Raw genomic sequence first — 14,064 nt, forward strand, 5'->3', positions numbered from 1 at the left:
CCAGTACCCTTTTTTCTGCCTTGCTTGACTGTTTGAATCAACTGGGTCATCAAATAATAAATGATGGATAACACATTTCATTATACCAACGGCTGTAATGGGTAAGTTCATCATTCATGAATTCATAAATGTGTTAGTAACCGTGTCGATAATAAAATGGTGATTAGTTGTATGTTTACAGTCTGGATAATCCTGCAACATAACACCTTTTACCTCCATTTTCTTTCAAGTCCAGATTATCATCAATTTAGGCAAAAAAAAGAGAAAGAAATCACAAAAGTTTTAACATTGTATCATGTTCAGGTCAATAAATTCCTCAGTCAATACTCACTCTCAGGTGTTTCTGTGTTCTTTTCTTGATACAAAATACATAGTGATAAGATAGATAGAATAATTAGGATCAATACCACATGTCTGGAGCGTACGTACATGCACTAAAATTAGAAAAACCAGAACCTCCCCAACACAGAGAGAGACCTGGAAGCACAACAAACAATAAAGGAAGTGATCGGACAGATGATCCCAGTATTCTGATTGGTCCAGACAATCCGAGCATTTCCGCCGTCCTCGGCCAGCCAGCAGTACTCTTTTTCCCTGCACGCCTTCAACATCTGAACTCCATCGTCCTCCGACCAGGGACTGTACCGAGATTAGTACCTAGACACCGTTGTGCCCTTGTACCCAGGGGCTGGGAGTGAGAGAGGTAGGCTGAACACACAGATGGTGCCCACCAAGCTGACTGCAGTCTTTGTCCCAGCAGCCACTACGGCATTGCTAAGGGAGGCTGGCTAATGTTATTGACCTGGGATCGATAACCGATAACTCGCGACGTCGCGATGTATGATGGGGCTTAAGCAAAGGTGTGCCGGGGTTTTAAAATGCTAGCTACTGCCCGTATCACACCGGAAATGGCACCAAACCAGGATCATTTAAATACGCGAAGGTTAGCATTAGCTATGTGGTGTTAAAGGCTACACTGGCTAACAGCACAGTGGGAGGAGGCTAGGCTAACACAACATTAGGTAATGTTTGATAAAGGCAGTGGATCTGGCCAACATGTTGTAAATAGCTATTGGCAATGTTTTCATCGAGGTACATTTAAACATAAATACATATGTATATATAAATAGAGAGAGGGAGGGTCTGTATTTTTGTGAAGGAGACAATGTTAGCCTAAGGTAGCTGGTTTAACACTAAAACATATTTATACCATGCTAAATGGTTCTTTATCGTTAGTAAAGTGCTTATGCTAAAGTTTATTCCTTGTCATATGAGTTAACATTGCTAAATAGCTTATTAAAACCTGTGTCATTAGCGCTGTATTGAAGAACCCAATAGAAATGGTGTCTTTATCTGTGTAGCTTGGAAGCCCTATCAACAATCAATGCTGTCGCCATCTTGGAAAGCGGATGAACACTGTGGCTCAAGTAACAGCCCCTAATTAGTACCTCATCAAATTACATTATCGGACATAAATAAAGCCTGTGGTACATTCACTTTGTTTGCACACGTGGGTCTCAATGTTTGATTGTTTGAAAAAAAAGTAAATGAACATTTTTATAGCAGCTATAATCCGTAGTGGGATATCTTTGTTTCCCTCTCATAAGCCTTATTTCATAAGCCATCTAGTAAAATAATGCACTGACTCACAAACAGCCCAAAACATGTTCCACGGGTATCAACATGTAGATGAAAACAGTGACTGGCTTCTAAGTAAAGACCTACTTGGAGTAGGTGGAGCACAAAAAAATGAGTGTGAAGAATGTTTCTGTTGGCCAGAAACAACAATCCAAAACACATAAACATGATATTATGCTGTGTCTGCCACGACACTGACATTAGACAGGACAAACTCAATCTGTGCACAGTATTTGCAATTTTAGACTTGGCTTCTTCTGTTTGTTTGTTTGTTTCTGATCTTTAATCTGTCAATGAAGTTCTTAAACATACCAATGCAGTTGTGATTTGTTACAGTTTCGTCTTTGTGATTGGTTTGTGATTGAGGTTTTATAAGCAGCTCACCTATCATTAAACCTTTTTGACTTTCCTGACAGTTCAATATGATTTTAAAATTACTTCTTTAAATATGTTTTCATAAATTATGGTACTTTTCCTAAAATCTTTAAACATTTACTTTTTTTATTGCATCATTTTACTGTATTGTATTGAGCTATAACTATACATTATATACAGTGCATTCAGAAAGTAGTCTGACCCCCTTAAATTTTCACTTTTTGTTACATTGCAGCCATTTGCTAAAATCATTTAAGGTAATTTTTTCCCTCATTGATTTACACATGGCACCACATATTGACAGGAAAACTCAGAATTGTAGACATTTCATTTTTGCAAATTTCCTTAAGAACAAAAACTGAAATATCACGCTAATATGGTCATGAGCCTTCTTGGGAATGATGCAAGACATTTTTCACACCTGGATTTGAGGATCCTCTTCCTCTGGATGGTGGACAGACATTTTCAGGTCTCTCCGGAGATGCTCAGTTGGGTTTAAGTCAGGGCTCTGACTGGGTCATTCAAGAACAGTCACAGTTGTTTCAAAGCCACTCCATCGTTGTTATAGCTTAGGATCGTTGTCTTGCTGGAAGGTGAATCTTCAGCCCATTCTGAGTCTGAGGTTTTCGTCCAGTATATCGCTGTACTCGACTGCATTCATCTTTCCTTCCATTGCGAACAGTTGTCTTGTCCCTGTAGCTGAAAAACACCCCCACAGTATGATGCTGCCACCACCATGCTTCATTGTTAGGATTGGTTTTCTCCACACATACGACTTAGAATTGTGCCCAAAAAGATCTTGGTCTCATCAGGTCTGAGGGTCCTTTATGCATTTAAACTCTTATGTGTCTTGCACTGAGTAGAGGCTTCTGTCGGGCCACTCTGCCATAAACACCTGATTGTTGGAGGGCTGCGTTGATGCTTGACTTTCTAGAACTCTCTCCCCACTGTATCTCTAGAGCTCAGCCACAGAGATCTTTGGGTTCTTCTTTACCGTCTCTGACCGGGGCCCGATTCAGTTTTTCCTTTTTGAATTTTGAATGAATTTGTAAAAATGTCTACACTTCTGTTTTTTTCTGTCAAAACAGGGTGCTGTGTGTACACTGATAAGAGAAAAACTGAAATTAGATGAGTTAAGCAAATGGCTGCAATATAACAATCATTACCGCCTTCATTTAAGGCTTATAGCATACACAGTTTTGACTAGTGGTAGATAACTAGTAAATCACATTCAATATTTATTTAATTCTGCAAACCTCTCTCTTGCAGATCCACAATGTCTGAACTTTTTATGGAGTGTGTTGAGGAGGAGCTGGAGCCGTGGCAGAAACAAGCACCTGAAGTTCACTTGATAGAAGATGACGATGATGAGCCCATCTTTGTTGGAGTGCTCTGTAAGTCACATAACGTTTTTATACATTACGATGTAGTATTTTGACTTGACAAATTGTAGCATAATGTTAACACGTTCTGAGTCTGGTGTTTGAACGGTTTAATATTGGTTTGCTATTACTTATATACACTGGTCTGGCATAACATAATGACCGCCGACAGGAGAAGGGAATAACACTGACCTTTTTGTGGCAATTCAAAAACAGCACAAGGTGTTGACCTGGCCTGATCAAGTATCTGTGGGATTATCTACAGAGACCCCTCCCCTCAACCCAAAGGCCCACACCAATAACAGGACACCCTCAGAAGATCCGTGTCCATTCTCTGAGTCGCAACTGTGGGAGACCTACATATGTTAGGATGGTGGTCATAATGTTATGTCTGATCAGTGTATACTTACTACAGTTGGGCTGGAGGCTACACTAAAAGACGAGAGTAGGGCTAGACCAAGGACCAGTTACTGTCGCACGGCTATTTACTGAAATGTAAAGACAAACATTTTGTTGAATCTCTTATTTTGGCCCCTTTTTGTTCTTCCAGCTAATAACAAAAAGGACAGTAAGGCGAACCCTCCACCTCCTCAGAGGACCAGTGCACCGAAGCAGGAAATAAAGCACCCGGCTCCTCAGCCTGCTGTTGGCCCCTCACCAATACTGATGCCACTGAGTGTAACTGGAAATGCAGTAAAAACTGCACCATCCACTCTGGCAACAGTGACGCCGCAGCCCGTTATCGTCAACAACCAGGTATTTGTGGTATTTATTTGACCTTTCTTTTGTAAATTGTATACAATAAGAAACCAACCCATTTAGTCTGGATTTGTCTATTTTTTTTCAGGGATTTATTGTCACTTCTCCGCAATTAACAAACAGCACTGACTTTATTGCCTCTCTTGGGTCCCAGTATCCCCCTGGAACGTCATTTACAATTGTACCAGGTAAATCTGAGTGAAGTATACTTCTGAGGAGTAACTCAGTGGTTCCCACTCAAATGGATTCTGTTTGTGTCACAGCTGGTGTCCTCCTCCTCCTCCTCCTCCTCCTCTGATGCATCCCTCTCTTTGATAACTCTAGCTATTATTTCTTAACTGTCTCAGCTGCCATAGTAGCCCTGGTCGAAGCCTGGAAATATTCAAAGCAAATTAACTGGAAAGTTAATCACACTTGTCTGGACTAGTCATCTGCAGTTTTAAAAGCCTTTGATATTTTTCAGTATTCAGCTAGATAGATGGAACAGATGTCCACATTATAGTCAACCTTTTCCATAAATGGTAAACTCACATAGTGGTTCACTATTGCAGCAGAGACCTTTTCTTGGCCATTCTTTCCTAATATCAGACTCATTTCCAAATAGTAACCCTGGGATATAAGTTCATCTGAGGACAGCACGAACACGACCATAAAAGTGCTATTCATTTAACTGACTGATAACTACTAACCTACTACTATATAAAATATAGTACCTGCATGTAATACCCCTGTATGTATGTAGTACAAGTATGGGATAGGGTGAAGATATTATATAGATGTGTATTGTTCTCACAGATGGCTTAAAGAAATAAATAAAGAAGGATTGAAAAGCCTGAATGGATCACTGTGAATATACTTGGGCAGCCAGCTCAAGTAAAGAGTGGATGTGGGAAACACTGGGTGATGCCAAGTTTGTATCCTCTGTCTTTCAGCTGGTCAGCAGCCTCTTTTTCAGCAGGTCCCTCCAGGGACAGTGATACCTGGTGTCGTCCACAGACCTCAGGTGCAGCAAATCAGCAACAACATTGTGACTCTGTCTAACGTCCAGAGCCCCACTGTGTATTCGACGCAGTCTGGTCAGCTACAGCCCAACCTGACCAACTCATTCCCAACTATTCAGACTTTCTCTGTGGCTGTGAAGAACAATGGCAGTAACAGAGGTAATTTTCTGAATGCAGCGTTTTCACCTTATTTTACCATTTCATCAGGTGGCAGTCACTAAAATGTGCGTTTCTTGGATCACACACAGATCAGAGCTCAGTCAAACGAGGGCTGACCCCACAGGAAATGAATGCTGTGTCAAAAATTGTTAAGTTTGACTTAGGTAATTTTCTACTGCACCAGCAATTCTGTTGATTACATTTAATGAACTCTAGATGTTGCTTTTTAATAAATAGTAATTATCATCTCATTGATTTTTTTGTTTTTTTTCCCCAAAGCACCAGCAAAGCTAGTGGCCGGAGTGGAAAATGGTGTCATAAAGAAAAAATGTCCCAACTGTCCAGAAGAATGTGTCACAGAAGAGGCCCTGAAATGTCATATGATGGTGAGTAAACTCCTCTGACATCATGCAGACCACTGGGAACTCATTTAAGCCTTAATGTTGTGAAATTAAATGTGTTTCACTGGAACTATGTCTTTTTCAAACTAGTCCTACCTGATAGATGGGATTCATAAGCAATTCCACTTAAATGTTATTATGCTCTCAAGTTTATTAACATATAAACACACACAAACACACACATTCTGTCATTATTACCACTCGTAATCATTTTGCTCTGTTTGTCTGTTCCAGACATGCGGTACAAATGTAGGAAGTGTGGCTCAGTCACCAAACAAGCGCATCATGCTGGTCTCGGAGTTCTACTATGGTCGCTTTGAGGGAGATGTTCAGAAGAAGGGGGCAGAGAAGACCAACACAACCTTTAAGTGCCAAAGCTGCTTAAAAGTTCTGAAGAACAATATCAGGTATGATTGTTTGTTTTCATGCATTTGTGACATAAGAGGGAGTGTGTCAGTTTCTGTCTTTTTTTTTCGTCTCATTTATTTTTTCCAAAAAGCAAGATATGATCAGTTTATGTGTTATGTTCATCCTACATCTGAGCATTTGTCATCCAGCATGTTTAAAGCCTTTTGTCCTCAAGGTCCACAGACATTAATTTAAATCAGCTAGCAGTGTGCAATTGATTTTAAACTATTTATGCGGAAACTAATAATTGAAGGACTTGCCGGAAACATATCTGTCCAATCGCAGTATAGGGAGGGTGGTGGACGTCTTCCTCTGCTGTAACCGCAGCTTTCCTCTCAGATGGATGACAGTATCACATGGTTTTCCCTTGGGGGCTTAAAGATGAAAAACGACTGCTAGTTTAGGTGGCGTAAGAACTGCGCCTTTGATTAAACAACTTTGCTTTGGAACAGCGTAAAAAAAAAAAGCTTCTGTAAGCTGTTTTTAATGGGCAAACACATTTGTACCGCAACCGCTCTCTCACGGTCGAGGTCAGAGTTCATCCACGTGAACATTTCTATTAGGGGAGCTGAGGTAGCAGAATGTGCAGACTGAAAAATGGGCCGTGCCTCCTCAGGGCAGCGGTGGCAGGTAGCTGTGGAGATGTTCGTTGCAGCCGCGGGACACTACATCATTAGGCAAAAACAAAAATCTTTGTGTAATTGCAGGTATTATAACAGCCATTATACATGCTTAGAAAGTGAGGTGCAATGAGAATACTCCATTTATCTTAAAAACCTTTGGGACCCAGACCATAACTACTGCATGTACACATGCCATGAATATTAATTTTCTCCCCTATTTTATTTTTTTATTATTCATTTATTCGATATTGTGGGATTTTGTTGTGTGTGTGTGGATTGAAATAACCTTGATCAGTCCGTAAGACACTGCTTTGATTAACCAATGATAATGTGTTTGCACTTAAAATATATACATATGGGCATTACCTTATTTTTGGGGTTCATTTCTTAATGAGTGCTAATATTAAAAAGGAACCCTGCAAACCATTAACTACAATATAGTTTCTAATGTTATGTTGTGGACCAGATTATCACTTTACAACTGGTCAGTTGTTTAGACTATGAAATGTCCTAAAATGAGATGAACTGCCTACTGTTTATTCTGCATGTGCAATTAGTCCTCTCCATGTTGTTTGGCCCAATCAGCACCTTTAATGAATGTTACAGAAATCAGCAGATGTTCGTATTTTAGAAGCTGATGTCAGCCTTTTTGGATTAAAAACGACTGAAATAAGTAATAATCAGAATAATGTTTTGTGCATCAGGTAGTCACATAATCAAAATGGTTATTTTATTGGTGCTCTTTACCAGGTAAAGTAACCATTTTAATCAAAGGCTTCAGTTCTCCTTGGCTAATTGTTAAGCTCAAGAGGGTCATTGGTTTATTCCACCTTCCCTTGCAGATTTATGAACCATATGAAGCACCACTTGGAGCTGGAAAAGCAAAACAGCGAGAGCTGGGAGAGCCACACGACCTGCCAGCACTGCTACCGACAGTACATGACTCCATTCCAGCTGCAGTGCCACATCGAGAGCGCTCATAGCCCGATCGAATCCTCAAGTACGACGCGATGATCCGTACAGCTTAGTTATTGGTTACAGTTTAGTTATCGCGCGGTGTGTAGTTCTTTTTGTAATTTTCTTTTCGTCCCCTTTTCAGCTAATTGCAAAATATGTGAGCTGGCGTTTGAGTCGGAGCAGGTGCTCCTGGAGCATATGAAGGGGAACCACAAACCCGGGGAGATGCCGTATGTCTGCCAGGTCCGTCCCTTTTCATTGATTCGTTCTTTAAAAGGTGCTGTCGCTGATATTAACTATGTTGTTGTACTCAATCCACAGGTCTGCAACTACAGGTCCTCTTTCTTCTCTGATGTGGAGACACATTTCCGAAGCGTCCATGAGAACACAAAAGACCTGCTCTGTCCTTTCTGTCTCAAAGTTCTCAGAACTAGTCATATATACATGCAGCACTACATGAAACATCAGGTATGGTGGTGACTTTTCACACAGGGCTGCGGTAAAAATAGCAAGACACTCTCAAAGTGTCGTTGTGAGCAGCAGCTAACACAGAGAGCATAGTCTACTATGAGTTTGAACTTACTTTTGATTTGTTGGCTTTCAATCAATCCAAGTTTGGATTGATTTGGTTGTCTGCTGAGCAAATCGCTGTAATACATAAAAGGCTGAGAATAAAACCTGTTGGATGATAAACCTGATGGTATGGAGTTGGAACCAAATTATATTAATTAGACCTTATGAATAGCACTGAATGTGGTTTGAATCATACTAGTTATTTTCTTTCAGTGAATCCCAATGAAGTATCGCAGCTATAAGCCTCAACTGACACCACTTATCAATCACGTTTATGTGTTTCTGTACTGTGATATTCTTTTGTCTTTCAGAAAAAAGGGATCCATCGCTGTGGAAAATGCAGACTGAATTTTCTCACCTACAAGGAAAAAGTGGAACACAGGACTCATGTCCACAAGACTTTCAGGAAACCAAAAGCCCTAGAGGGTCTTCCTCCTGGTACTAAGGTGTGAGCCGGTCATAACCAGGACCGCATTTACCTTTGACCATTGTGTGTTCAACAAGTCTTAAATTGATACACATTTCAGCATCAATGTGTGTGTTTTGCTCTTGTTTCAGGTTACCATCCGAGCCTCCCTCACAGGAAAGACACACATATTACCAGTGTCCCCTGATGTATCTGGCGTTGTCAGTCCAGAAACACAAGGTTCCAATCATCAAACTAAACCTTCGTGCATCATAGCCAAGTCGAAGTCGAACGTCTCCGGAGGAGGAAGAGGAAAGGAAAGGACGAGTCAGAACAAGAAGCCAGACGGTCGAACTGCCAAGCACAACCTGGCGCTCAGGAATCTCAGGTTGTTGACTGACTTCAGTCTCATAGAACATATAAGAAGACCGATATCTTAATTAGTGTTAACTGTGTACATCGGTACTGTTTGTGAAGCAGTAGCAGAAGTTGATTTAGATAGTTAATAGTTAAGCCTTAAATGCAAGCTGAACTCACGAGAGTGGTTCAGAAACTGTGTGAAGATTTAAAAACAAAATGCTATAATCCTGGTGACGTCTCGCTTTGAGCCCTCTGAATCATTCAAGATCCCCCATCCCGTCTCAGCCACTAACATGGCGCCCCACCTTCTGGGGTATTCATGACAGGACGGGAGCAAATTAATGGACGTGATTAAAGCCCAGCAGTACACAAAGTAGCTAATTGTGTTTTCAATTAATTTTCCAGACACTCTTCATTAGGCTGGCCAAAAATAATATAGAGTACAGCAGACTTTTATCTTTTTTTTTTTTTATTGAAAAATGAATGGCAGTGATATTTGGCTAATCGAGCTCACTAATCACAAACAGTGTGCTAATTTTAGTCACATTATATGGGCATTTAAGGAGATCAGACATAAGATAATGTAGTGGTATAATTGGAATTTCAATTCAGCAGAATAGACTTAGGAGCGTACAGACCACTTAGCAGACGATTAGCACATGCAGTTAGCTGTAGGTTTGTGCGTCTGCCGTAATGAACCAAATATGTTAAAATAAGGGACATCATTCAAATCATTCGTTCTTTGCACCTTGAAGACTTCACTTGTGGAGAGACATAATTTGTGGAGAGACATAATTTTCCAACATCAGTCTTTGCGCGGTTGAAAACATTTTATTTGTCGTCTTGTGTTTTCAGTGCTCGTGGAAAACGCTACACCTGCATCGAGTGCAACACACCAGTCGACCACTTCTTTTCTCATTTCCCGATGGTTTCGAGTTGTGGTGCGTGCAAATACCGGACGTGTTGCAAAGTTTCCATTGGGAATCATATGATTAGGTGAGAAAGGAGCTGATTTCAATCAGTGTGTAAGTCCATGTCAGGTGTTTTTATCTGACAAATCTGCCTCTTTTTAACAGATTTCACAGTACCATCACCAAGAGCAGATATTCAAAAATGGTTCCCAAGAAGAGTTCGGCGGGATTAAAGTAAGTACATTTCTTAGTTATAAATTACACTCACTGGCCACTTTATTAGGTACTTGCTAGTAAAAGGTTGGACCCTCTTTTGCCTTCAGAACAACTCTCTTAATTCTTCGTGTCATACGTTCAACAAGGTGTTGGAAACATCCCTCAGAGATTTTGGTCTATACTGACATGACAGCATCACACAGTTGCTGCAGATTTGTCGGGTGCACATCTATGATGTGAATCCCCTGTTCCACCACATCCCAAAGGTTCCTCTATTGGGTTGAGATCTGGTGACTGTGGAGGCCGTTGGAGTACAGTGAACTCATTGTCATGTTCAAGAAACCGGTTTGAGATGATATGAGCTTCGTAATATGGTGCATGCAGCTGAAATTGTCCTGTTCTTAGCTGACAGGAGTGGCACCCAGTGTGGTCTTCTGCTGCTGTAGCCCATCTTCTTCATGGTTGGACGTGTTGTGCGTTCAGAGATGGTATTCTGCATTCCTTGGTTGTAACGAGTGGTTATTTGAGTTACTGTTGCCTTTCTATCATCTCCAGCCAGTCTCCCCATTCTGCTCTGACCTCTCACATCAATAAGACATTTTCACTGGATATTGTCTCTTTTTTGAACCATTCTCTGTAAACCCTAGAGATGGTTGTGAGTGAAAATCCCAGAAGATCAGTAGTTCCTGAAATGCTCAGACCAGCCCATCTGGCACCAACAACCACACCATGTTCAAAGTCACTTAAATTCCCTTGCTGAAGCTCGGTTTGAACTTCAGCAAGTTGTCTTGATCACCTCAACATGCCTTAATGCAAAGAATAGCAGCCTTGTGATTGGCTGATTAGCTATTTGTGTTAACAAGCAAGTTAACAGGTGTATCCAATAAAAAGTGGAAAGTGAGTATATTTTACACATCATGGAATTCAGAGTTGAAAGTAGACTTCTTGTTTTTTCCTCTTTCAGATTTACCCTGGTCTGTCTGGACTGTGACCTGCTGGTGGATGCATCATCTGCTGACCTGATGACCAAACATTTAAATGATCGACCAGGTCACACGTGCAAAGTCATTCAGGAGAAAGGTATTTTTGTTTTTTCCTTTAGTACCACCTGAGTTTCAAGTTTCAAGTTTCTTGAAAAGGTTGTGTTTTTGTTTTAACCCAGCAGATATCAAAGCCAAAGACCGAGTGTGAGTAGAAACTACTACCCACATTACATGCTATCTTTAGTCTACATATAAATTGCACTTCAATAGACAGATTTTTTTGTACTAGAAGGCGCTTCATGAGAAATTCTGACTTTTAGTGGCTACAATGGGTCAAGTACCACAAACACTGGATCTTCCACCTCACATACTTCTATTCAGCTTCTGTCCACCTCAGACCTTCACAGTCCCTGTAATACATGAATATAAAGTGAACAGAAACATAAAGGGGACAAAGGCAAAAAAAAAAACAAGGGGATGTTCTTATGGATTTGCTGCGCAGAATTATTTCCACATGTCTTCACAAGAATCATGTTTCTGTAAAATCCTCAAGCAAATTTGAAGCAAACTTTAGAAATGTTCAGTTGCTTTGGAAAAAATAAACAGACAACATGAAATGTGGCCAAAGGGAACAGCAACACTGGCCATAATTTCACGTTCAGTGAAATACGTGTGATGTTGGAGGAGTGTCCCTTGTAGGTGACATAAAACAATACGCTGCCATGTATATGTGGCTGTTAACAAATGTTCATTACTGGTTTGGTAATGCGTGATACAAACCTTGTTAGCTGCATCTTAGTCTGTTACTGAATCATATTTATTAATGCTGCCATCTTCCTTTTATACAGATGTCTCTTCTTGCAGCCTCCAAAACTCCAAGTGTACGTTGTAAAACCAGCACATGCAGAAAAACCAATGGACGTGGACTTGCAGCAAGCTGAGTGTGTCTCATCTGAAAGTGCGACTACTACCACTGTCGAACAGCTAGTATCAGAGCCAATGATGCCAGCGGGGGAGCAGGAAAAGGGCTCCCCAGAAAAAAATGTCAGTGAGGATTCCTCTAAAGGAGAATTGAAGCAGGTGCCGCTGCCCTCTCTACTATCTTCCAGTACATCAGACGAGGTTTCAGACGAGTCAGTGGGTAAATCGGAGAGTCTAGATATCCAAGATCAGCTCCCTGTCTCTGTGATTGAACCTGAGAGTGCACCTGGGGAACAACAGCCTAAAACAGATTGAACCTGCACGTGAGCTGAAAGATATCAACGCAAAAGTGGCCTCTGTAGTGTTTCCTGTATAAATATCAAACTTCTTACGTTTTCATCTGTTACTAATCTCCCTTCAGAGGTTTGACACCAGTTTAAGAGCTAGAAAATATTTTATCTCAGATTTTTGTTTACTCTTCTGTAAGACGTACCTTGCCTCACTATATGTAAAATATCTTTATAAATAAAAAAGTCTATGGTCTTCTCATTTTCCCCCAGGACGTTTACTGTTGAAATATTCAGTGGCGTAAATATTCTGCACCCTTACTGGTTGCACTGTAACTTACTCCATTATACTTAAGTGGAATGGATTTCTCATATTGATAATAGAATCTGGTCTATACCCTAAGTGGCTGACATTAACCTTTAGGAAACTCCATCTGCCTTAAAGAGGACATAAACAAGCCCCTTTCTCAATCCCCGGAGTCAGTCAGATAATGTTTTGAAACAAATTTGTTAAATGATGTGATTGTAAAAAGATTTCCGAAAAGAAATAAACTTTCTCAGTGGCATAGAATGTACCTGAAGCTAAAAGTATAAATGCTGAAATAATGCTGTGGTTCTTTATTCGGTTTTGGCCACATTTCTAGCAGACAATACTTAGCTCTGATATTTTGATTTGGGATGGAGTTTTTTTTGTTTTTGTTTTTTTTTTTTAATCTTCTTTTAGTTAGGGGTGGTAATTGTGTAATGTAAACTATTTTTGACATGTACTCTCCGAGATTGGTTCTCTGAGATTGGTTCACCAAAAACAAAAACGTACATCTCTGAAATGTTTACAATTTTCCTGATTTGTAGCAGAAATATTGGCGTGGGAGTGATGTAGCACATTGGCTAGTTTTGAACACCTTGATTTTTGAACACATACAGCTCCTTTAAACCCATAAGAAATCAGGCAGTATGTGTAAAAATAAATAAATGGAATAAAAAAAATCTGGGAAAGATCTGTAGGAGGCGTTAGGTGGAAAATGACTATTTCCTGAGAAACAAGTGAAACCATAGCTGTACAGCAACAAGTAGATTTTACCGTCTTAACAGTGTTGCGATGTGTATATGCTACCATTGGCACAGGTTATGTTGGCTTTTTTTATTTTCATTTGCTGTAAAGAGGTTAATTCCCTGTAGCTCTGAGTAAGTTTGATACAATACTGTGTGTTTATTTTGCGTGGCATAAAACCTCGGAATAACTGGTTATTTCATAGGTTTTCAAAAAAGAAAAAAAAAAGAATTTTCATTTGTATGTACAGTGTATAGCTGTAGAGTAAGTCTGTAAATGCATCTATGTCTGCAATGACACTATAATCCCCCGAACCTGTTTTGAATACATTCCTCTAAAAAACTAATAATAATAATGTGACACATTTTCTTCAGAGAACTATAAACTGGGTTTAGGTCCACATTTTCCTGTTTGTGTAAATAAATCTTTAATATGAGACTGTCTGAGTGTTCTTTTTCTTTATAGGTGATGTAGCTTGTACTTTAATTATTTTTTTAATTAATTTTTAATTTAATATTACTATGTGTCATAAGCCTTTTTGCCTCATTTTGGTTCGTTCCTAGCTCAACACAATCCAAAGAGCTTTCTATTGTTATTTATAATTTCTATAGTTTTGTTGATAAATAACTATAATAAACTAAAGTAGAATACTT

At 39.9% G+C, this 14,064-nt stretch overlaps 1 protein-coding gene across 3 annotated transcripts; it reads left to right on the plus strand.

Moving 5' to 3' along the window:
* The first annotated feature begins 544 nt into the window (after positions 1–544).
* znf280d (zinc finger protein 280D) lies at positions 545–13,847 on the plus strand. Of its 3 annotated transcripts, none has more exons than XM_047581397.1 (18): positions 545–703; positions 3,283–3,407; positions 3,946–4,151; positions 4,243–4,342; positions 5,087–5,314; positions 5,404–5,478; positions 5,594–5,700; positions 5,950–6,122; positions 7,589–7,746; positions 7,846–7,946; positions 8,025–8,171; positions 8,588–8,722; positions 8,835–9,070; positions 9,898–10,038; positions 10,119–10,187; positions 11,134–11,249; positions 11,332–11,356; positions 12,001–13,847. In XM_047581397.1, exons 2-18 carry the CDS (start codon positions 3,290–3,292, stop codon positions 12,386–12,388), a joined length of 2,523 nt encoding a protein of 840 aa, XP_047437353.1. In that variant the 5' UTR covers positions 545–703; positions 3,283–3,289; the 3' UTR covers positions 12,389–13,847. The 3 variants fall into 3 exon arrangements, with proteins under 3 accessions (XP_047437353.1, XP_047437354.1, XP_047437355.1); XM_047581398.1 differs by having other exon boundaries at positions 11,335–11,356; XM_047581399.1 differs by lacking the exon at positions 11,332–11,356 and having other exon boundaries at positions 12,001–12,185.
* Positions 13,848–14,064: the final 217 nt, after the last annotated feature.

The sequence above is a fragment of the Mugil cephalus genome, chromosome 3, assembly GCF_022458985.1.
Source record: "Mugil cephalus isolate CIBA_MC_2020 chromosome 3, CIBA_Mcephalus_1.1, whole genome shotgun sequence".
Classification (NCBI taxonomy): Eukaryota; Metazoa; Chordata; class Actinopteri; order Mugiliformes; family Mugilidae; genus Mugil; species Mugil cephalus.